Source organism: Antechinus flavipes, chromosome 3, assembly GCF_016432865.1.
Source record: "Antechinus flavipes isolate AdamAnt ecotype Samford, QLD, Australia chromosome 3, AdamAnt_v2, whole genome shotgun sequence".
NCBI classification, from domain to species: domain Eukaryota; kingdom Metazoa; phylum Chordata; class Mammalia; order Dasyuromorphia; family Dasyuridae; genus Antechinus; species Antechinus flavipes.
The window spans coordinates 503,837,102-503,863,035 of record NC_067400.1 but is presented as its reverse complement, the minus strand read 5'-3'; the positions used below and the strand labels follow the sequence as shown (position 1 = coordinate 503,863,035).

The window sequence follows — 25,934 nt, the reverse complement described above, 5'->3', positions numbered from 1 at the left end:
ATTTTTTGGGCATAATTCCAGATTGCTCTCCAGAATGGTTGGATTCGTTCACAGCTCCACCAACAATGCATTAGTGTCCCAGTTTTCCCGCATCCCCTCCAACATTCATCATTATTTTTTCCTGTCATCTTAGCCAATCTGACAGGTGTGTAGTGGTATCTCAGAGTTGTCTTAATTTGCATTTCTCTGATCAATAATGATTTGGAACACTCTTTCATATGAGTGGTAATAGTTTCAATCTCATCCTCTGAAAATTGTCTGTTCATATCCTTTGACCATTTATCAATTGGAGAATGGCTTGATTTCTTATAAATTTGAGTCAGTTCTCTATATATTTTGGAAATGAGGCCTTTATCAGAACCTTTAACTGTGAAAATGTTTTCCCAGTTTGTTGCTTCCCTTCTAATCTTGTTTGCATTAGTTTTATTTGTACAAAGGCTTTTTAATTTGATGTAATCGAAATTTTCTATTCTGTGATCAGTAATGGTCTCTAGTTCATCTTTGGTCACAAATTTCTTTCTCCTCCACAAGTCTGAGAGATAAACTATTCTATGTTCCTCTAATTTATTTATAATCTCGTTCTTTATGCCTAGGTCATAGACCCATTTTGATCTTATCTTGGTATATGGTGTTAAGTGTGGGTCCATGCCTAATTTCTGCCATACTAATTTCCAATTATCCCAGCAGTTTTTATCAAATAATGAATTCTTTTCCCAGAAGTTAGGGGCTTTGGGTTTGTCAAACACTAGATTGCTATAATTGACTATTCTGTCTTGTGAGCCTAGCCTTTTCCACTGATCCACTAATCTATTTCTTAGCCAATACCAAATGGTTTTGGTGACTGCTGCTTTATAATATAGTTTTAGATCAGGTACAGCTAGGCCACCTTCATTTGATTTTTTTTTCATTAGTTCCCTTGAGATTCTCGACTTTTTATTGTTCCATATGAATTTTGTTGTTATTTTTTCTAGATCAATAAAATATTTTCTTGGAAGTCTGATTGGTATAGCACTAAATAAATAGATTAGTTTAGGGAGTATTGTCATCTTTATTATGTTCGCTCGGCCGATCCAAGAGCACTTAATATTTTTCCAATTATTTAAGTCTGACTTTATTTGTGTGGAGACTTTTTTATAATTTTGCTCATATAATTCCTGACTTTCCTTTGGTAGATAGATTCCCAAATATTTTATGGTATCAACAGTTATTCTGAATGGAATTTCTCTTTGTATCTCTTGCTGTTGGGTTTTGTTGGTGATGTATAAAAATGCTGAGGATTTATGGGGATTTATTTTGTAGCCAGCTACTTTGCTAAAATTATGAATTATTTCCAATAGCTTTTTGGTAGAATCTCTGGGGTTCTCTAGGTATACCATCATATCATCTGCAAAGAGTGATAGTTTGGTTTCCTCATTGCCTACTCTAATTCCTTTTATATCTTTCTCGACTCTTATTGCCGAGGCTAGTGTTTCTAATACGATATTAAATAATAATGGTGATAGTGGGCAACCTTGCTTCACTCCAGATCTTACTGGGAAAGGTTCCAGTTTTTCCCCATTGCATATGATGCTTACTGATAGTTTTAAATATATGCTCCTGACTATTTTAAGGAAAAGTCCATTTATTCCTATGCTCTCAAGTGTTTTTATTAGGAATGGATGTTGGATTTTATCAAATGCTTTTTCTGCATCTATTGAGATGATCATGTGGTTTTTGTTTGTTTGGTTATTGATATAGTCAATTATGCTAATAGTTTTCCTAATATTGAACCAGCCCTGCATTCCTGGTATAAATCCTACTTGGTCATAGTGTATTATCCTGGTGACAATTTTCTGTAATCTTTTTGCTAATATTTTATTTAAGATTTTAGCATCAATATTCATTAGGGAGATTGGTCTATAATTTTCTTTCTCTGTTTTCAGCCTACCTGGTTTAGGTATCAGTACCATGTCTGTTTCATAAAAGGAGTTTGGTAGGACTCCTTCAATCCCTATTTTTTCAAATAGTTTATATAACATTGGAGTTAATTGTTCTTTAAATGTTTGGTAGAATTCACATGTAAATCCATCTGGTCCTGGGGATTTTTTCTTAGGGAGTTGATTGATAGTTTGTTCTATTTCTTTTTCTGAGATGGGACTGTTTAGGATATTTACTTCTTCCTCTGTTAGTTTGGGCAAGCTGTATTTTTGGAGGTATTTTTCTATTTCATTTAAGTTGTCGAATTTATTGGCATAAAGTTGGGCAAAGTAACTCCTAATTATTGCTCTAATTTCCTCTTCGTTAGTGGTGAGTTCTCCCTTTTCATTTTTAAGACTAACAATTTGATTTTCCTCTTTCCTTTTTTTAATCAGATTTACTAAGGGTTTGTCTATTTTGGTGGTTTTTTCATAGAACCAACTCTTAGTTTTATTAATCAATTCAATAGTTTTTTTACTTTCAATTTTATTGATCTCACCTTTTATTTTTAGAATTTCAAGTTTAGTGTTTGACTGGGGGTTTTTAATTTGTTCCTTTTCTAGCATTTTTAATTGCAAACCCAATTCATTGACCTTCTCTTTCTCTATTTTATACAAATAGGCCTCTAGAGATATGAAATTTCCCCTTATTACCGCTTTGGCTGCATCCCATACATTTTGGTATGATGTCTCATTATTATCGTTTTCTTGGGTGAAGTTATTAATTATGTCTATGATTTGCTGTTTCACCCAATCATTCTTTAGTATGAGATTATTTAGTTTCCAATTATTTTTTGGTCTACTTCCCCCTGGTTTTTTGTTGAATGTAATTTTCATTGCATCGTGGTCTGAAAAGGATGCATTTACTATTTCTGCCTTACTACATTTGAGTTTGAGGTTTTTATGTCCTAATATATGGTCAATTTTTGTATAGGTTCCATGAACTGCTGAAAAGAAAGTGTATTCCTTTCTGTCTCCATTACATTTTCTCCAGAGATCTATCATATCTAACTTTTCTAGTATTCTATTTACCTCTTTGACTTCTTTCTTATTTATTTTGTGGTTTGATTTATCTAATTCTGAGAGTGCAAGGTTGAGATCTCCCACTATTATAGTTTTACTGTCTATTTCTTCTTGCAGCTCTCTTAGTTTCTCTTTTAAGAATTTAGATGCTACCCCACTTGGTGCATATATGTTTAATATAGATAGTGCTTCATTATCCATGCTACCCTTTAGCAAGATATAGTGTCCTTCCTTATCCTTTTAATTAGATCAATTTTTGCTTTAGCTTGATCTGAGATCAGGATGGCTACCCCTGCTTTTTTGACTTCACCTGAAGCATAGTAGATTTTGCTCCAACCTTTTACCTTTAACCTGCATGTATCTCCCCGCTTCAGGTGTGTTTCCTGTAAACAACATATTGTAGGATTCTGGCTTTTAATCCATTCTGCTAACCGCTTCCTCTTTATGGGGGAGTTTACCCCGTTCACATTTATGGTTAGAATGACCAATTCTGTATTACTTGCCATCTTGTTAACCCCGGTTTATGCTTTTCTCCCTTCTTTCCCCTTTCCTCCCCCTTCCCAGTATTAAGCTTGTGAGCACCACTTGATTCTCACAGCCCTCCCTTTTTAGTATCCCTCCCCCCCCGCCTTAGAGTTCCTCCCCCTATCTTACCCCTTTCCCTCCCAGTTCCCGTATTCCCTTCCGCTTAGCTTATTCCTTCCCTTTTCACTTTTCCCTTCTCACTTTTCAATGAGATGGGAGAAGTTTCACCATAGATTGAATATGTCTTAAGATTTTTCACTTAAAGCCAATTCTGAAGGCAGTAAGATACCCACTATATTCATCCCCCTCCATTCTTTCTCTCAGATATAATAGGTTTCCTATGCCTCTTCATGAGATGTACTACCCCCACTTTACCCTTTTTCTGGTACAATGTCCTTTCCACATCAGTTTCTAGAACAAGGTATACATGTATTCTTTATATATCTATATAGTCAAAGTATAGTTCCCAAGATTAATCTTTACCTTTTTAAATTTCTCTTGAGTTCTATATTTGTAGATCAAACTTTTTGTTAAGTTCTGGCTTTTTCATCAGAAATAGATGAAATTCGCTTACTTCGTTGAATGTCCATCTTCTTCCCTGGAAAAAGATGCTCATTCTCACTGGGTAAGTTATTTTTGGTTGCATACCAAGTTCCTTAGCCTTTCGGAATATCATATTCCAGGCCCTTCGATCTTTTAATGTGGATGCTGCCAGATCCTGGGTGATCCTTATTGTGGCTCCTTGATACTTGAATTGGGTTTTTCTAGCCGCTTGCAATATTTTTTCCTTCATCTGAGGGTTCTGGCATTTGGCCACTATATTCCTTGGTGCTTTGATTTTAGGATCCCTTTCAGTGGGTGATCGATGAATCCTTTCAATGTTTATTTTTTCCTCTGTTCCTATGACTTCTGGGCAGTTCTCTTTGATAATTTCCTGGAAAATAGTGTCCAGGCTCTTTTTTTCATCATGTTTTTCTGGGAGTCCAATGATTCTCAGATTGTCTCTTCTGGATCTGTTTTCCAGGTCTGTTGTCTTCCCCAGAAGGTATTTCACATTTTTCTCCATTGTTTGGTTTTTTTGGATTTGCTTGACTGATTCTTCTTGTCTCCTCGAGTCATTCAATTCCACTTGTTCAATTCTGATTTTCAGTGAAGTATTCTCTTCACTCACTTTTTTAAAATCTTTTTCTAATTGTCCAATTGAGTTCTTTTGTTCTGTGGAATTTTTTTCCATTTCGCCAATTTTGTTTTTTAGGGAGCTGTTTTCTGTTTCCAGTTCACTAATCCTATTTTTCAAGGATTTTACTTCTTTATCCACTCTCTCTTTAACTGACTTCTCCAGGCTCTTTTGCCAAGCCTCCCTCTCCTTTTCCCAAGCCTCACTCTGCTTTCCCCATTTTTCTTCTAGCTCCCTTGTGAGAGCCTTTTTAATCACTTCTATGAGGTTCATCTGTGCTGAGGAACAGATGATCTCCTCCTTTGGAGATTCACCTGGAGACTGTCTGTTTTTAGTCTCCTCAGGATTTAGAGTCTGCTCTCTATCTGTATAGAAGCTGTCAAGGGTTAAAGTCCTCTTCAGCTTCTTGCTCATTCTGTCTAATAATCAAAGACAAACTACCAAAGAAAAACAGAAAAAACTGGAGTCTTTCTTTGGGGGGAGGGGGGGGGCTGGGTGTGTTATCGAGCTTCCTCTACAGACTGCAGGGGGCAGCAGTGAGGCACTAGCAGGACTGTGTTGCGCTGCGCTCTGAGATCCCAAAGCATGCTGAGTCACTGTGGGGGGGGAGGAGAGGGGGGAGCGGCCAGGTCCCGAGAGACTCCAGCTGTTTGGGGTTGTATTCTTCAGCCCCAGTGTTTTTAGCTTCTCTGCTGGGCTGCTGACTTGCTGCCGGAGCAAAGTATCCAAACCTGTAGCGAAGCTCTCCCCGCAGAGACGGCTGCGATCACTCCCCACCCATGAAGGGGCATTCTCAATGAATACTATCCTATTCAAGCACTACTTGACAACTAATTAATGCTTTCTCATTCTATACAATTTTGGACCATGTCTTTCTTCCTTTACATGTACCACAGAGGATCTACCAAATATATAAAAGTTCTTTTGGAACTTTTTTTGTTTTTAAGCATTTCATAGCTAACAATACAGTATTCAGGCTATTAATCTGTTATTAACATTCACTACATGAATGGTTCACCTTTTTCAAACAAATTTCATAGTTGATATTTTTGACATTTGAAATAGCACTGAGACAGTGAAAGTCACAGGAAGAAAAGAGGAACTATAACAAATATATATAAAAATTACTGGACAAAATATAGAAAATAGTCTCTACAAATTACTGGCATAAGATTTGATAAAACTGTTTCAGTGATATTTTTAAAAATCAACTTTGCTCATGTCAATATGGTTATAAAGAGAAGCAGCAGTAGCTGTAAGATTCAACTATTCCTTCCTTAGGATAGTAAAAACTAAGAATAGGACACCATGTTCAAGTTAAAAATAAATGTTTCAGTGAAGTCCTAGTTACCAAAATTGAAATCATGTGGACAGTGTGAAAAGAAAGTATATTTATGTAAGAATATGTGCATAATAGCTATACTAGGTAGGACCCAATGATTTGAGTAAATCAGGATTTTCTCTTCAATATTGATACTCTGAAACATTTTGAAGGAGCATATAGTCACCTCTCATCAGGCAGTATGGTTTCCTTTGATGGTGTCACCTTCAAAAGAAAAAGACTACTACATAACTAATCTTTTAAATCTTCCTTAAGTTTTTTACAGATTGTCCATTTTCTTATTGGATAGTGAGTTCTTCACCAATAAAGGTCTTCTAGCAAAGCCAAGATTTTCTTTTGCTTGGGATATAGGTATATAAATAGACAGTCTCCATATTCCCTTTCAACACAGATTTTAGGAACCCTTATAAAACATGTATTTACATTTCTATTCTATTATCTTATAGGCTTTTAACTATACCCTGTGTGAAGTAACATGGTAATTACTGTGCAATTTATCTTGTTTTAATGGAGAAAGAGCTTATTCTGGGTAAGTGTATTTTCCAGGTAACTAAACTAGTACACTAATTAGTCTTTTTTTTTTTTTTTTATGTCCCCATTTTAGAATTTTAAAATTTCTTTTTTACATTTCTCTTATACTCATAAAATATCTTCTTTTCTTTCAATTATATAAACTTCATCTTTCATTACTATTACTGAACTCCATTAAATTTGTCTATCCCTTATAAAGAATGTGTTCATTTCCTTAGAATTTTTTTTCCCACCATGTCACATATAGTATACAGAATACAACAAGTGTTTAATAAATTTTGACTGGTGCCAAACACTTCAGTTTCTTATATTTTTTTATTCTAGGCATATTCATAGTCTTTATTAATTATAAATTCAAAACAGACACACATTTTATGCTGATAGAATTTGTTCACTACTCTAAACATATAAGAGTACTCTATATCATTATGTATATCTGATATTTTCTTTTCTATATTCCATAATATGCAAAAATATCTATCTAATTTCTCTTTCATTTTCTGCAGAAAACCTATTTTTAAGTGTTTTCAGTAAGATCTCTTTGACAGAAGTCAAAATTTCCAAGAAGCAACATAAAGGAAAAGGATTTTGCTAGGTAAGAAGCAACCAACTTGTACTCTGAATCTTGAGTTTAAGTAATATTGAAGGAGATGTAAAGGAAAGATAAAAAAGAAGAGGAAATAAACTCAACCAATAACACCATTTCTTAAATAGGTTATTTGGAGAACCTTATAGCATAAATAAAGCCATCTCTAAAAAAAAATCCAAACAATCAAAATTATATTGAAAGAATAATCCAGAGGCCAAATGAAAAAAAAAAAGGAGTGGGGCAGAAGCATCATAGCAGCATTTTCTATGAGATCAGTAAAGCTGGTGGAGGGAGAGAGAAGCACTTTTCACAGAAATATTTTGTAATAAAGTACTCCAGTTTTCAGAAGAGTGAACCCCTCCCCCCACAAATTACTGGTGTCAAAATTAAATAAACTATACCTCTCTTCATCTTCCATATCATCATCAGATGTTTCTTCATGGCTTCTGTGCTTATCAGGATCTGGGAGTGTACTTGGATCAAATTCACTATTGTCATCACTCCAATCCAGAAAGGCTTCCTCCTCTTCATCTTGAGCCTAAGGAGGAAAAAACAGGGTTGAAGAAACCATCTGGCAGAAAATCTTGTCTCTTTCCCATCTGCACTTCATTTATAGTGACTAAGTCCATCAAACCTCTACTTGTGATTTCAAATCAGGAGTCTTATATATTTGTGGGAAATATCCTTCAAATGCCTTCAAAAGTTTATTTCCAACTATTCTGAAACACATCATTTAAAAAAAATAAAATAGAATTTAGAAATAGATTTAGATCTAATTAGATTTAGATAGATTAGAGTTAGATAAATCTAAATAGATTTAGAAAGTAAATCTTTACTACTGCCATCAATATTCAAAAGTGAAAATTTCAGTTATATGAGTGGTCAGAATATACTAGGTAGATTATTAGGAAGTTCTAACTGACTCACAGTGACTAGAGAAGCTCTGTGTGAGTGAATAGTGGCCGATTTTACTATCCTATTCAATAAACTTTTGTTTTCTTATCAGGAAGAAAGGAAATTTATAACTTATTCATTCTCTATCCATAAGTTATCATCAGGAAAACTATTTTTAAACCCAACAGTGTTATATTAATCTTGAAACATGATAAAAGTGAACTATTAAATGATTATTGTAAATATAAAATCAAACCAGTTGTAAATATTTTCTCCACATTTATTCTCAAATAAATGGATGTTTCAAAACTACAGACATTTCATCACACACACACACATACACACACAAGAGTAGATGCACTAGTCATTAAAATTTTCCTCTTTTATATCCAAAATGTATAAGATCATAATGTAACCTCAGTTCTGATCAAAACTGATCAATTTTGTAAGCTGATTTGCAAGAAACTACATGGACAAACAAGACTCCTATAAATTCTGATATATTATTTCAATTAACAAACATTCACTAAGCATTACCTTGTGCTACATAATGCAGTAAGTGTTGGGAATACAAGGATGAAAAGCCCTGATTTCAAAAGCTTACATGCAAAACAGGAAAGACAAGATGTCCACATAAAAATATATATTAGATATATTCACATTCCATGTCCTGAGAAGATGGCAAAGAGGAAAAACAGCTGGGGGGTGAGGGGCTGGTTTGGTGGAAAGCTAAGAGACCCATTTAAACTAAAATAAAGAAATCTATAGATATACATTTAAATTATGAACACCTGACACAATCAATGGGCTTAAGATGGATGTGTTCTTTTCGCCCTCTAGGTAAAACAAACATTACCACACAGATTTAATACAGAACCTGTAAATACTTTAGAAGACAATAAAACTTTTTGGATAAGTTTCCCTCCAAGTTAGTTTACAAGTGTTAACAATTATTCTTCACATTAATTTTATGAATCACTGCTAAATGATCTTTTTTTATTTTATTTTATTTTTTAAATCTTATTTCTATATTTTTATGCTCTCTCAAAAACTAATAATTTTCAATGAAAAGAATTAGCTGTGTAGACCACTCCTTATTATGGTAGTCTCCTAACACTTTGTGAACTGTAGTCCCCTCAATTGCCTCTGAACATAACAGAAATAGAACAAGTATAGGAAATGTGACAGCTTTAGACTTGCCTTATCATTTTTCCAGCAAAATTCCCTTGGTGTATGTGTGTGTATGTATGTATGTATGTGTGTGTGTATATATATATATATGAAAGGTCAGGAAACAAATATAAAAAAGAAAAGAAAAACAAATCTGCAATCAAAAGCAGTAAGCAGAATGCTCAATAATATATCTTCTACTTGAAAATAATCAAAGACACCTAAAGATTTAAAGTCACTACACACTCAGCAATTCTTTTTCTCTTCAGCAACCAATTTCTATTTTTGCATTATAAAATTATTAAAAGGAAGTTGATGTTACTAGATAGAAGTAAAGGTAGCTTTCAAAATTCTGGACGTATTAAATCTAAATATAGTTTAAGTGCTAGAATATATTCAACAGCTTTTTGTCATTACCAAACATCCCTCCTATTCTCTGTCCTATCTTCCACAGAGCTTTACTTCCAATGTACCTTGTATGAGATACAATCAGAATTAAGAGCCTAATATAGTCTTAAGACTCTCCAGTGTCACTTTAAAACTTTTGTGTCCAAAAAAAAAAAAAAAAAAATCACTTAATGAAAGTGTGGGAGTTTGGTTTCTTAAGGCTGCCTCTAACAGAAAGATTTCCCTCAACCACAATATTTTGCCAAAATACTGTCTTAAAAATGCTAGAAACAAGACCTAAAAAAAAGTGTTAAGATCACCTTCCCAAGAAGCTATTTTATGAAATACCACTAGCATTAAATACAAGAAAACCAAGGTTTTTTTTTTTTTTTTACTACTCATTATATGTTTATTTTCATAATTCTTGCTCCTTATCTTTTTTTTAAGTATGCCAGTACTTCTATCTTTTCAAATTCTACTGTGTGTGGGCCCTAGCTTCTTCATTATAAAATGTGAGGGGTTTTAATAGATGACTGATAAAGTAATACATAATTCTAAATCCTATGTTTCTATTAAATAGCTTAAGACAAGTACACAAATATGAATATGTTAATTATGGTTTCCAATGCTGTGGCCAGGAAAAAACAAGACAAGAGTTTACATGTTATTAAAATTCATATTTACTAACCACTTTCAGAAAAAATTTCTATCAGGACCAAAACTTACTTAGTTCAAAGAAAGATAGGTTGTTGCTATTGGTGTTATTAAAAATTTATGCAGTGGTTTAAAGGTTTACAAAATGATTTATATATGTTCTCTCATTTGATCCTCACAACAATCTTGTTAGAAAGTCATTAGCACTACCAATTTTTACAGTTGAGGAAATTGAAGCTGAGGCAGATTAAGTGGCTTGTCCAAGATTACACAATTAGGAATCAATTAACAATTATGTACTAACATAATTAAACATTATACATATTATTTATTTGAGGTAACTAGAGGCAGAGTGGACAAGATCAGTGGACTTGTAGTGAGAAGAAAAGTTATAATTCTCGCCTCATATATTTACTGTCTGTTTTATCCAGGTAAATTAACGCATTCCACTTGGACTCAGTTACTTCACCTGTAAAATGAGGATGATGATAGCACCAACCTTTACACATAACATGTGTAAGGGGTTTTACAAATTTAATGCTATATAAATATTGGCTACTTAATTTGTTTAATATATATTTATTTACACCAGATACTATCTGCTAGGCACTGGGGATACAAATACAATAAAGAAAACAACCCCTTCTTGCAAAGAACTTACATCCTAACAGGAACTGATGAACATGCAGTGGAAGGCATCAAGAAAGGTTCATGTAGAATGTGGTACCTAAATTAAATCTTGAAGAAAGAAAGATCTATAAGATGGAAGATGAGGAGGGAGTACATGGTATAAATGAAGAACAGCAGACAAATAAAAGTCAGGAAGCTAAGCATAAGAATTGTTTGCTAGATGGGAAATAAATGGGGAAAGGAGTAACAATCATTAGAACTAGAAAAACAAGGCAAGATTGTGAAGTGTAATGTTCTATCTAAAATATAATGTTCTCTGGGAGAAGGTTTCTGGCGGGGCTTCTGGAGACAGCCTTAGTTTCAGTTCAGAGTAATCATCCCAAATGCAGTCAAGAGTTAAAGTCCAAGTCCTTTATTGTCTCCTTCAAATTCTTTTCTCTTTTCCTGGGGCCCGATTAGCTTTCTTAGAGGCCTTCTGTAGTCTTGATTCCGAGAGCTTGAGCCTGGCTTCTGAATCTCCTCGCCTGAATCCTAGCTGAGGCTCCGAGAGCTTCTAGTGGGCTTGTACCTCTGGAGAGCTTCTTGCTTATATGCTGTACACTGAGTACACACCAATCATTATATCACTAGGAAACCATTATTTGTTGTAAGATTAAATCAATGCTAAACTAGATTTAACCACTGTCTCCTCAATTCCACTTACTTAGCACCTTGTAAGAATCCTAACAGTGAAGGACTTTGAAAATAAAATGGAAAAACTTTTAGAGGCAATAAGTCACTGCAATTTATTGCATAGGAGAGTGATACAGTCAAATACGGCTGAAAAGTAGTAGATGTGTCCAATATAAGTCTACCGGAACCTCTTAACCAGAGCTAAGTCTAAAAGTATGTTGTCCAGATTTAAACTCAGGTTAGTGAATTGTAGAGTTCAGAAAATGAGAGCAGTGAATGGACTTTTCTTTGGAAGAGATTATTTTAGGAACACTGAAAGCTTGTAGGTCCTTTATCTGAATTATTATTAAAAGTATGGAATAACAGAAAATTCAATATCCCAAGAAAGCAGCACTAAGACCTAACAGAACAAGAGTCCAGTTAAGCCATTGTCTCTATAAGGGTACATAGCCTAAACCTAACAAAGTCCAAAGTCAGAAAGCAGACTGGAAAACAAGACAGGAAAAAAAAGAATTTCACCATAAAAACCTAATGGTAATAAGGACACTCAAAACAAACCTAACAGAATAACTCCAAATATCTTCAAGTAAAACTTCAAAGGAAAACAAAACTTGGGCACAAGTCCAAACAAAATTCCTAGATAAAAATCAAGCCAGAGATTTTTTTTAACTAGAAACTAAACATTTTTTATTCAAACAAATAAAAATGGCAAAGGAAAAAATGGTGAAAGAAATGAGAGGTATGCAAGAAAGTAGAAGAACAAATCAGTCACCTTATAAAGGAAAACAAAACAAAAACTCCTAGGAATATTAAAGCCAAAATCCAAAGTTTCCAACTCAAAGGAGAAATATTTCAAGTAGTCAAAAAGAAAGAATGAAAGTATTTAGCAGCCAGCCAAGATCATACAAGATCTCACGGCCACCAATATAAAGGAACTTGGAATAAGCAAAGATAGTACTTGCTTTGCATTATATAAATTTGACTCCATGGCAGGTAATGAGCAGTTCCTGCTTCTGGCAGCCAGCAGTACAGGAGATAGTGGCAAAATAGCACCAATGTAACAACTGTGCCAGGAATCTTTCTCTCTAGACATTAAAGCTGCCCTGGCTGAGAGGACCTCAGGTAATGAAGTCTCTTCAACTATGGGAGCCTTAGTCATGAAGAAGACAGAATCACGCAGAACCCCATGAGAGGAGAGAGAGCTTTATTGAACAGTTCATTTATATTAAGTGTGAACTGGCTGTATTTCAGAAGGCAAAGTATCAGGCATACAATAATAACTTGCTGGGAAAAAATATAATCTAAAAGGGGGAAAAATGAACCTTTATAATGAAATGGGACTACAAAACAATTCTAATGCAAAGATAACCAGAAACCTTGAAATACAAACATAGGAATGAAGAGAAACACACACAAAAAAAGGTAAACATGAGCTAGCAAGATAATAAAAGAATAATTTTACATAAATTGTTTACATTCTAATAGAGGAAGCTGAACTATATTCCCTCAAAATTCTATCAATATCAAGAGTCAAAAAGGAGTCTAATTAGAAAGAAGGCCTGAGAATGGTTCTGTTATGTTTTGATGAAGACAACAAGCAACAGACCAACATTTTTGTGTTGCAATCAAAGCAGTCTTTAGGGGAAATATATCTTTAAACACCTTCATGAATAAAAGGAAGGAATAACAAATCAATGAATTAGGTTTGCAACTGAAAAAGAAATCTTAAGAAACCAATAAATCAACTTTCTTTACCACCACCAATTAAAGACCAAACAAGAAATGCTGAAAATTAAAAAGAAATGAACAAAAGCAAAAATAAAAAATAAAACAACAGTAAAGGAGGAGCTAATTTTAGGGAGGGCATTAAAATAGGTAAATCATTAGTTAACTTGATTTTCTTAAAATCAAATTAGCAGTATAAAAATTGATAAAGGTAAACTCAATAAGGAAAAAGAAACAAAAGAAATTATTAGGAACTATTTCATCCAATTCTTTCTCAACAAAACTGACAACATAAATTATAGAGATGCTTATGTACAATAATATTAAATGCTCAGATTAATAAAACAAGAAATAAAGAAAATTCAAACATGGCATAGTAGATAGAATACTAGGCCTGGTATCAGAAAGATCTGGGTTCAAGTGTGACCTAAGACACTTACTAGTTCTATGTCCCTGGGCAAGTCACTAAAACCTGTTTGTCTCATTTTCCTCATTTGTAAAATGAGAAAAGAAGGAAATGGCAAAACTACTCCAGTATTTTTCCCAAAAAAAGCTCCAAATGAGGTCACAAAGAATTGGACGTGATTGAAATGACTGAATAACAGTAATAACAACAATAGAAACATAACTCAATCTTAGGGGAAAAAAGGCTAATAAGCCATAAAAAACTCCTTAACAGGGAAAAAAACAGTGAGGACCAACTGGATTTATGCCTAAATGCTATCACACATTTAAAGAGCAATTAACATGTTGCAATTATATTCTTGATTACTAAACTAGAGAAACTTAAATGGAATTAGGGAAAAATCTATAGAGAAAATATCCTTCAGGAATATTCGTGAAAAAAATTTTAATTAATATATTAACAATAGATTTCAGTAACATATCACAACAATTACACCTTATGACTAGGTTACAATTATCCCAGGAATGCAAGGCTAGTTAATTATTAGGAAAATGACAAATGGGTGGAGGGGTGGAGGGGAAGAATCATGTGATTCTATCAATACATTTAGAACATTTTTTGACAATATTCCATTCCTATTAAAATGAGTCTTTCCTTCATTTGACAAATAGTATAAATCTAAAACTAGAGAGAATAATATCTACAATAAGGTTAAATGAGGCCTTTCTGATAATATCAGAAATAAAGCAAGGATGTCCACTTTCATCACGCTACTATTCAATATATAATGTTAGAAATGTTAACTATAATAAGAAAAGAAAATGAAATTGATGAAATTAAACACAGGCAAAGAAAAAACAAAAAATTCCATTTTGCTTAGAGAGTTCTAAAATATCAATTACAAAACTAACTGAAATAGCTTCAGCAAATTTGTAGGATAAAAAAATAAACCCATATAAACAATCAGTATTTCAACATATTACCCCCAAAATCCAGCATGAAGAAATAAACAAATCTCATTCAAAGTAACTAGAAAAAGTATAAAATATTTTGGTGTCTCCTTTTCAAGACAAGCAAGAATTGTAATTAGAGACATATTAATTGTAATGGCTAAGATCAAGCCAATCTAATAAAAATGACATTATATATAAAGCATTTATTCACTCCCATACTAATCTAATTATCAAAGGATTACATTATAGAGTTAGAAAAATAATAACAGAATTCATCTGAAAGAACAAAAGGAAAAAAATCTTAAGGGAATTAAATCGGAGGGGGGAGGGGGGAAGGGAGGGACAAGGGGGAGGGAATGGAAAGGGCAGGGGCCTAGCAGTACCAGATCTCATACTAGCAAATAATAATTTTTTTAATGGTACTAGTTAATAAATAAAAAAGAACTAAGACTTAATCAATGAAAGAGATAAATATAGACTATATGAAAGAAAACGAGCATAGTTAACCAAAGGGATTAGGAACTCTGACAATAATATAGAGGACTAATGATGAAACTGCCTAACTCTTGAGGAAAAGATGCTGGACTGAGAATAGATTGTGGCATTTTTCTTTTTGTATATGGCTAATGTAAAACTTGGTGAGAGGATGAGAGAGAGGAGAGAGAAGTAGAGAAAGAGGGAAAGAGAGGGAGAGAGAGAGAAGGATGGAGGGAGGGAGAGGGAGAGAGAGAAACAGACAGACAAGAGGCAGAGAGAGAGGTGGGGTGGGCAGGGAGGGAGGGAGACAGACAGAGAGACAAAAGGGAGTTTTGTTTTTCTTTCTTAGTTGGAAGGTATGGAAAAGATGGGAGGCAAAGAAAACAGATATTCATGAAAATAAAATTTAATCAAAACATAATAATATGTATAGTTCCTGAACACGACAAAAAACTTATATTACTGTATAGAAACACTAAATACTTTTTGCTCTATCTCTTTTCACATCTTTCAATAATGGGATTGGATTATGGAATAAGCTGACAATTTAAACAATAAAATGGAAATTATTGTAAAATTAATGAAAATTATAGTACAATTACATAAGTGTACATTGGCAATCAGATGAAAAATAATTCAATGTTCTTAAGCATGTCTATGACGAAAAAAATTATCATTGAGAAATATGAAATGCTCTATCTTTAAATGCTTATAACATGGCAATTAGTTTATATCAAGCAGCATCTCTACACCTCACTGATGTGATTAATTTGCATTGTTGATGTCACACCATGTTACCTATGTTAGCCACACACTCTTCAACTCTGTGACAGTGACAAATGAATTTAGGCTAAAAACTATTCCTGTCAGAAGTACAATTTCAACTATGAGGATTACAGTGTTGGAGGGAAGACATATTTTGATTTCTTCCTTTTGTCATTAATTTCTCCTCAGTTTTTCTCTTCAGTCACAGTATCCCTTCCCCCCCAAAAAAAAAAAAAAAAAATTTAAAGCCTTTAAAATTATATCCTGGGCCAGCTAGATTGTGCAGTGGATAGAGCATCGGCCCTGGATTCAAGACGACCCAAGTTCAAATATGGCCTCAGACACTTAATATTTACTAGCTGTGTGATATTGAGCAAATTACTTAATTGCAATTGCCTCAAAAAAAAAAAAAACAAAAAAACCTTTGTTTGAATTTTCAAAACCAGAATACCATAGGGTGAAAAAAAAAAAAAAAAAAACCTCTCATGGTAAAGAGAATGATTAAATACATGTAAATTCTATAAGTACTTGTAAAGCTGCATTGAGTAGGAAAAACCTGTTGAAAAAAATCACCAAGAATGGATTTACATGGTTATGCAAAAGTGAAATCCTGACTAAAACTGAGTTGTACATGTAGGCTATATGCTTAATTTTGTTCAAAAAAGTCCTAACTACAATGTAATATTGTTCATATGCTATTATTTGCAATTAAAAAGAAATAAAAATTGAAGTAAAGCTCTATGTCTTTGTAGAGATATAAAGACATGGCCTTTTTCAGGAATAACAGTAGTTTGGTATTACTGATTTCATTACTAAAACTAAAGAGGTTAAAAGGTGGGAGTGGGTACAACTGGAAAATTGTAATTCACTATTTGTAAGAAAGGTTTTTCCTTCGTGACACACATGGCATAGTATGATAGGAAAAATCATTGTGATATCAACTTTATATAACTTACATGGAACTATAAGTTTCATTTCAGGGAATAGATGGTGACACTTGACATATATGTAAACAAAATAAAATTTAATATGGAATAATAAGTAGTTTTATAATGGGTTTCTAGTAGAGGTTTTTTTTTTTTAAACTGGTTCTATGATTGCTTTATACATTTATTAACTCTTTGAATTAGGATGGAAGAGAAGGAAAATATATATGACCTCAGTATATTGAAGTTTATGTAGTTTATAATCTGTATCAACCCAGATAATATACATAGCATCAATCTATCTACTTGTGACATGATTATGTTATAAAAGAAGCCAGAGGCCACTTCTAAAAGTGAAGATGGGCAAGTTATTCCCCACAAAAGGTACCAATTTTTGCTAACATAGAAGACTGAAATGAGGATATAAAAATTTACAGTTAATAGCACTGCTAAATTGTAGCATTAGGTCTTGTGGCTATTTGTTCTCCTTCCAATGTTACTCTTGACTTTAAAATCCTTTATGATTTAACCACTATATAGAAAATAGTCTATGTCCAGCTACTGACCCATAGAGAATTGCTGATACTATTCTGTCTACATTTTATGGTATTATCCATGATTTTTCATTTCTTGCCTTATGTAATTGAATTATTATGTTTATTATGTTTTCACCTGGGAAGCTACAAAATTTGTTCTATTGACATATTAACTTTTCTTCTGATAATGAAGTTTTTGCCTTGTGACCTGAACTTTCTCTGAAAGGTTTTTACAGATGAAAATATAATTCAAATATGAGAGATAATGGAAAAAGAAACTTTAAAATAAAATAATGGAATTTAATGGAATTTTAAAATAATATAATGGAAAAAGAAACTTTAAAATAAAATAATGTACATTATAGTTCTACACAACAGACCAATTTTCAGGTATCTCTGATTCCATACTATATCAATGAAAACTGCCAGAAGAAACTTAAAACACAGAGTTGGATTATGAACAATGCAAAAGAAAAGAAATGAAAGAGGCTGTTGTGCGCTCAGGAGAACCCCAAGTGACTGCAATGACAAGAAAAATAAAAACCAGTTAGAGCTCACTGCATAAGCTTCATAAGTTTAAACAATTTAGAAAGACTTCAAGAATATGTCTTTCAAATGGAGATCAGACTAGTTTAGTTTGGAGAGACTCATCAGCAAATTATACAGTTGAGAAGATGTCTTTTCAACTATTTTTCTACTTATTTTACTTCTACAAGTTTGGAACCATAGGATATAATAGCCAAAAGAGACTCTTGGAAACCATTTTAATATAGCCCCTTCATTGGAAAACTAGCAAAAAACAAAATAAAATGTATGTGTGTATAAAAAAACTGAAACTCAGAAAGGTTAAGTGATAAACCTGATACCTTCAATTATTGCCCAGGACTTCTCACAAGCAGGTGCCCTTTTTACTATACCACATTGCCTCTATGGAATGATTATCAAATAAAATATTAAAAAATAAATAGTACCACGTTGCTCAATAAATATCCATTTGTTACACAATAAATCGTATGCAATATTTTTCCTCTTGCTATTATCTTGATCTTACTCAAATACTGAAACTATACTATAAAAGTGACATAATAACATTTTATTTCTCGACTTTTCACTCTCCTTAATTTCCCATATCCAATAAATTGAGTTTTGACAATATTTTATCTCCACAATGTATCCATCTCTTAACCTCTCAAAGCCATTTTCCCCAGTGTAGGTCTTTATTCCTTTTTGGACCTATCTTTCTTATCTGGAAAAAATCATCTTCATTTGGTTTTCTTACTTCCAAATTCTTTGTTGTACATAACGGACAAAATCATATCCCCAAAGACTAATCATATCACTCCCCAACTTAAGAAGTTTTAGTGGTTGCCTACTGATTCAAGAGCCAGTGTAGTATTTAAAAGCTTTCACAACCTGACTTCAGCCAACCTTTCCAGACATTTCATGATTACTTTCTTTTACAAACTTTTCATTTCAGGCAAACTGGCCTTCTCTTCACCCTGATTTCAGCATCTTACGTCTTACCTAAAAGGCTTTCCACAAGCTTTTGGCTCGATGTAGATACACACACACACACACACACACACACACACACACACACACACACGTACGTGTATCTATACAGGTGTGTGTGTGTGTGTGTGTGTGTGTGTGTGTGTGTGTGTAGGATGTTCATCTACATCTTAGAAATTCTTACTTTACTTTAAGTCTCTCACCTGTGGCTAATTTCTTACAAAAAGCCTTTTCCTGTAGCAGAATGGATAGAATGTTGAATTTGGAGTCAAGAAAACCTGGTTCCTAACCCTCAGACACTTAGAAGTTGTGTAAACCCAGGCAAATCTGTTATGCTCTTGTTTCTAATTTGTATAACTTACTAAAATATAAGCTCTTTGAAGAGAGGGACTGCATATTTGTTTGTCTTTGTGTTACAACTGCCTAAAACAATTATTCATATATATATATTTTTGAATTCCTGTTACTTACTTTGGAAGTTCTGTGTGTATGCATGCTTATGCACGTGTGCATGTGTGTGGGGGAGCATATACACACACAAACACACACACACATTTACCAGAATATAGAGTTCAGAATTCCCCCCAAAAAGTACATCAGAAATAATTTCCAAAGATTGTAAAAGAGAGTAACCATTAATTGCTTATGAAAAGTTTAATGGGATAGAGAACACAGCAAAAAAGTTGAAATGCAGCATCTAATTAAGACAACACATTTCCTTTCCTCATTGAGTCTATATTCTAAGAACATATAAAGAAGATAAAACTATAAGACAATTAGATTGATTCCACAAAATATACTCAAATATGGATCTTATACACATCCCATGTGCTCCTGCTCTTAGTGCTATCAAAAAGATGCTTATGGACCATACATAAGCATGTAAGTCATTGGAATGAAACTGAAATCTGAAGGATTTTTGTATCATAGATCCCATTCTAATGATGCCTAAGAACCATTTTTCAGAAAATTTTGAATGAGTAAAGTAAAATACATAAGATAACACAAAAAATTTTTATTGAAGTACATTTATCAAAATGCTACAATAACCGTATTCCCATATTAAAACTCTTACTAAAAAACTTTAATCTAAAAAATGTCAAAGTTCCAAAGCAATCCCAATAGAGAGAAAATGCCATCTGCATCTATGTTCACTTCTTTTTTCTGTTTTTTTTTAAATCTCTTCCATAGTTTTTCCCTTCTCCATTTTGCTGTGATTTTTCTCTCCCAATATAATTCACAAAGTAATGCATATTAAAAATAAAAAAAATAAAATGAATTGTAAAAAAAAGTGTGAAAGTTCATATACCTTTCAAAGATGTAACATTTTAATTGCTTCATTTTTTAGGAGGGAGGGGGATTTAATTGCTTAATCACAGGCTGTTATACCTGATTTGGAATTATCCAAGACTGGAGCTTATTATTTACATACATGCACATATATTTACATATATGTATACATACATATTTACAAACACACAAAAAACCATTATTTTACATAAAATGAGCTGAAAGTTCGTTAAAGATCACATAGTCAAACTAAAAAGTGAAAATCCCCACTCTACCTAACTTGATACTCAGCCCTCTCAATTTTTGTTCCAATATCTTAATGGAAAAGAAGTCTACTATATATCAAAGCAGTGTATTACAATTATGGACAATTAATCATCCGAAGTTTTCATAATATTTGCCCATCCTTCAATTATAATTTATTCCAGTTATTTCTTTTCCTGATCTTCAATTACTCAAAGGGTCTAAAATGTGAATTTTAATTGAGTCGGACAACTGATGTTAAGTATTCATTCAATATAATGAGTGATTTTTAAAATTCCAATTAAAAAACCCTTCAAAATAATGAAATCACTTTCTAGGATAATGTTGAATGAGTAACATAAGTGTTACAATTAAAGGAAAGGAATTTAAAATTGCTCCCAAATTTTTCCCAAACTTCCTATTGTTTTACTTTTATTTCTTGAGAAAAATGTCTTTATTCAGTGACTTTTAAAATGGTTAACATATAAGAATATACTTTTTTGCAAACTAGTCCTAAATTAGCAATTTGGACCAATTAGAACAAAATCTATTGTTCTTTTAGGTGGTGTTTTTCTTTCTTTCTTTCTTTTTTTTAAATAACTTTTTATTGATAGAACTCATGCCAGGGTAATTTTTTACAACATTATCCCTTGCATTCACTTCTGTTCCGATTTTCCCCCTCCTCTCTTCACCCCCTCCCCCAGATGGCAAGCAATCCTTTACATGTTGAATAGGTTACAGTATATCCTGGATACAATATATGTGTGCAGAACGGAACAGTTTTCTTGTTGCACAGGGAGAATTGAATTCAGAAGTTATAAATAATCCGGGAAGAAAAACAAAAATGCAAGCAGTTTATATTCATCTCCCAGTGTTCTTTCTTTGGGTGTAGCTGCTTCTGCCCATCTTTGATCAATTGAAACTGAATTAGCTCTCTTTATCGAAGAGATCCACTTCCATCAGAATACATCCTAATTCAGTATCGTTGTTGAGGTATATAATGATCTCCTGGTTCTGCTCATTTCACTTAGCATCAGTTCATATAAGTCTCGCCAGTCCTCTCTATATTCATCCTGCTGGTCATTCCTTACAGAATAATAATATTCCATCATGTTCATATACCACAATTTACTCAACCATTCTCCAATTGATGGGCATCCATTCATTTTCCAGCTTCTAGCCACTACAGACAGGGCTGCCACAAACATTTGGCACATACAGGTCCCTTTCCCTTCTTTAGTATCTCTTTGGGGTATAAGCCCAGTAGAAACACTGCTGGATCAAAGGGTGGTGTTTTTCTTTTTCTTTTTTTTTTTTTTTTTTTGGGGGGGGTGGTATGCTAAAGAGAAGCTCATGACTCAATTATTAATTTTTCCATGGTATCTTTGCAATAAAAGAGGAAAGTTAAATAGACACAATTAACACATCAGTTTGAGATAACTGACAGAATTTTTTTCTTGAATCTTATTATTTATTGTATGTAGTAATTTTCTGATTTCACGGGTCACAATTACATTAAAATTAGGAAATAGTTTGCCTGTATCACACAATTAATAAGTAACAGTTCCCACTCAAGTAAAAGACAGAAAATTTCGGAGAGAGACTATTTGTTTCCTATCCCTCATTTCTTTCTTATATACCTTGAAGATAATAAAGTTACAGTAGCCATGTCAGCTCCACTTTTCATTTTCATAATCCATTCTGTTTTGGTTCCCTCTATACATTACTAATACCAGGATAAAATCTACTAACAAACAGAGTAAAGAACTCTTTTTAAAATTATTATAGCATTTTATTTACAAGATATAGACATGGGTAATTTTTCAGCATTGACCCTTGCAAAACCTTCTTTTCCAACTTTTCCCCTTCTTCCCCTACCCCCTCCAACAGATGGCAAGTAGACCAATACATGTTAAATATCCATATAGTTATTTTGCTGCACAAGAAGAATCAGACTTTGAAATAAGGTAAATAAGGTTAACCTGAGAAGGAAATCAAAAATGCAAGCGGACAAAAACAGAGGGAGTGGAAATGCTATTTAGTGGTTCAAACTCATTTCCCAGAGTTCTTTCTCTGGGTGTAGCTGGTTCTACTCATTATTGAATGAATAGAACTGATTTGGTTCATCTCATTGTTGAAGAGCGCCAAGTCCATCAGAATTGGTCATTATATGGTATTGTTGTTGAAATATATAATGATCTCCTGGTCCTGCTCATTTCACTCAGAATCAGTTCATGTAAGTCTCTCCAGGACTTTCTGAAATCTTCCTACTGGTCATTTCTTACAGAACAATAATATTCCATAACATTCATATACCACAATTTACCCAACCATTTTCCAATTGATGGGCATCCACTCAGTTTCCACTTTCTGGACACTATAAAGAGGGCTGCCACAAACATTTTGCCACATACAGATCTCTTTCCCTTCTTTAAAATCTCTTTGGGATATAAGCCCAGTAGTAACACTGCTGGATCAAAGAGGATGCACAGTTTGATAAATTTTTGAGCATAGTTCCAAATCGCTCTCCAGAATAGCTGGGTGTATTCACAATTACACCAACAATGTATCAGTGTCCCAGTTTTCCCACATCCCCTTCAACATTCAGCATTATCTTTTCCTGTCATCCTAGCCAATCTGAGAGATATATAGTGGTATTTCAGAGTTGTCTTAATTTGCATTTCTCTGATTAATAATGACTTGGAGCACCTTTTCATATGGTTAGAAATAGTTTCAATTTCTTCATCTGAAAACTGTATGTTCATATCCTTTGACCATTTATCAATTGGAGAATGGCTTGATTTCTTATAAATTAGACTCAATTCTCTATACATTTTAGAAATGAGGCCTTTGTCAAAACCTTTGACTGTAAAAATGTTTTCCCAGTTTATTGCTTCCCTTCTAATCTTGTCTGCATTAGTTTTGTTTGTACAAAAACTTTTTAACTTAATATAATCAAAATTTGGAATGGGCTGAAGCTGAGCAGATGCACTGAAGTCCCATCTGAGCACTTACGGCTAATTACCAATTGGACAATACTCTAGTAATATATGCTTGGAGAAAGAATGGCCCCGCCCACTCTCTGTGCAAGTTTGATATATTGTATAAGAAATTGGATAGAGGATTGGGTGGGTGGAGTGTGAGAGCCAGAGGCACTGATGGCCGAATTCGTGTCGCAATTGCTCTCACTTCATATCACCATTCCCCTTCACCTCCACAAAGAATAAAGATTAAGGATTTTTGCTTATCCTGACTCCAGCTGATTTTAAAATACCCTGGGTGCTAAACACAGTCATCACAAAAATTATCTATTTTGTGATCAATAATTATCTCTAGTTCTTCTTTGATCACAAATTCCTTTTCCTCCACAGATTGGAGAGGTAAAATATTGTATGTTCTTGTAATTTGCTTATAATATTCTTTATGTCTAGATCATGAACCCATTTCAATCTTATCTTGATATAAGGTATTAGGTATAGGTCAATGCTTAGTTTCTGCCATACCAGTTTCCAATTTTTCCAGCAGTGTTTCTCAAATACTAAATTCTTATCCCAAAAGCTGGGGATTTGGGGTTTGTCAAATACAAATTACTATAGTCATTGACTATTTTGTCCTTTGAACCTAACCCATTCCACTGATCAACTAATCTATTTCTTAGCCAATACTAAATGGTTTTGATGACAGCTACTTTACAATATAGTTTTAGAACTGGTACAAGTAGGCCACCTTCATTTGATTTTTTTTCATTAGTTTCCTTGAAAGTCTGTCGTCTTGTTCTTCCAGATGTTTTGTTGTTATTTTTTTCTAGGTCATTAAAATAGTTTTTGGGGAGTCTGATTCGTATAGCACTAAATAAATATATTAGTTTAGGTAGTATTGTCATCTTTATAATATTTGCTCGACCTATCCAAGAGCACTTAATATTTTTCCAATTGGTTAGATCTGACTTTTTTTGTGTGGGAAGTGTTTTATAGTTTTGCTCATATAGTTCATGATTTTCCCTTGGCAGACAGATTCCCAAATATATACTATTGGCAGTTATTTTAAATGGAATTTCTTTTTGTATTTCTAATTGTTGGATTTTGTTAGTGATATATAAGAATTCTGATGATTTATGTGGGTTTATTTTTGCAACTTTGCTAAAGTTGTAGATTATTTCTAATAGCTTTTTAGTATAATCTCTGGGGTTCTCTAAGTATACCATCACATCATCTACAAAGAGTGATAATTTGGTTTTTTTATTACCTACTCTAATTCCTTTAATCTCTTTCTCAACTCTTATTGCTGAAGCTAGCATTTCTCAAACAATATTGAACAGTAATGGTGATAGTGGGCAACCTTGTTTCACTCCTGATCTTATTGGGAATGGTTCCAATTTATCCCCATTACACATAATGCTTACTGACGGTTTTAAATAGATGCTACTGACTAAAATAAGAAAAAGTTCATTTATTCCTATACTCTCAAGTGTTTTTAATAGGAATGGATGTTGGATTTTATCAAATGTTTTTTCTGCATCTATTGAGATGATCATATGGTTTTTATTAATTTGGTTATTGATATAATCAATTATGATAATAGTTTTTTCTAATATTGAATCAACCCTGCATTCCCAGTATAAATCTTACTTGATCATGGTGTATTATCCTGGGGATGATTTTCTGTACTCTTTTTGCTAATATTTTATTTAAGATTTTAGCATCAATATTCATTAGGGAGATTGGTCTATAATTTTCTTTCTCTGTTTTCAACTCACCTAGTTTAGGTATCAGTACCATATCTGTGTCATAAAAGGAATTTGCTAGGAGTCCTTCATTCTCTATTTTTTCAAATAGTTTATATTGCATTGGAGTTAATTTTCTTTAAATGTTTGGTAGAAATTGCATGTAAATCCATCTGGTCCTGGGGATTTTTTCTTAGGTTGTTGATTAATAGCTTGTTCTATTTCTTTTTCTAAAATGTGACTATTTAAGCAACTTATTTCCTCCTCTGTTAATCTGGGAAGCCTATATTTTTGAAAGCAGTCATCCATTTCACTTAGATTATCAAATTTATTGGCATAAAGTTGGGCAAAATAACCCCTTATTATTTCTTTAATTTCCTCTTCATTGGTGGAAAGTTCTCTCTTTTCATTTTTAAGACTACAAATTTGATTTCCCTCTCTGCTTTTTCTAATCAGATTTACCAAAGGTTTATAAATTTTATTGGTTTTTTCATAAAACCAACTCTTAGTTTTATTTATTAGTTCAATAGTTTGTTTTTTTTTTTTACTTTCTATATTATTAATTTCTCCTTTTAATTTTAGAATTTCAAGTGTAGTAATTGATTGGGGGTTTTTAATTTGGTCTTTTTCTAGCTTTTTAAGTTGCAAGCCCAATTCATTGATCTTCTCTTTCTTTATTTTATTCAAGTAAGCTTTTAAGGATATAAAATTTCCCCTTATTACCGCTTTGGCTGCATCCCATAAATTTTGGTATGGTGTCTCACCGTTGTCATTATCTTGAGTGAAATTATTAATTGTGTCTATAATTTGCTATTTCGCCCAATCATTC

General features: G+C 33.1%; 1 protein-coding gene across 1 annotated transcript in view; it reads right to left on the bottom strand.

Moving 5' to 3' along the window:
- The window catches only part of DDX10 (DEAD-box helicase 10), a 287,623-nt gene that overhangs the window by 43,038 nt on the left and 218,651 nt on the right, over positions 1-25,934 (bottom strand). Inside the window, exon 17 of the mRNA XM_051986940.1 lies at positions 7,544-7,680. Within this exon, the coding sequence (XP_051842900.1) occupies positions 7,544-7,680 (137 nt within the window). The remainder of the gene's footprint in view (positions 1-7,543; positions 7,681-25,934) is intronic.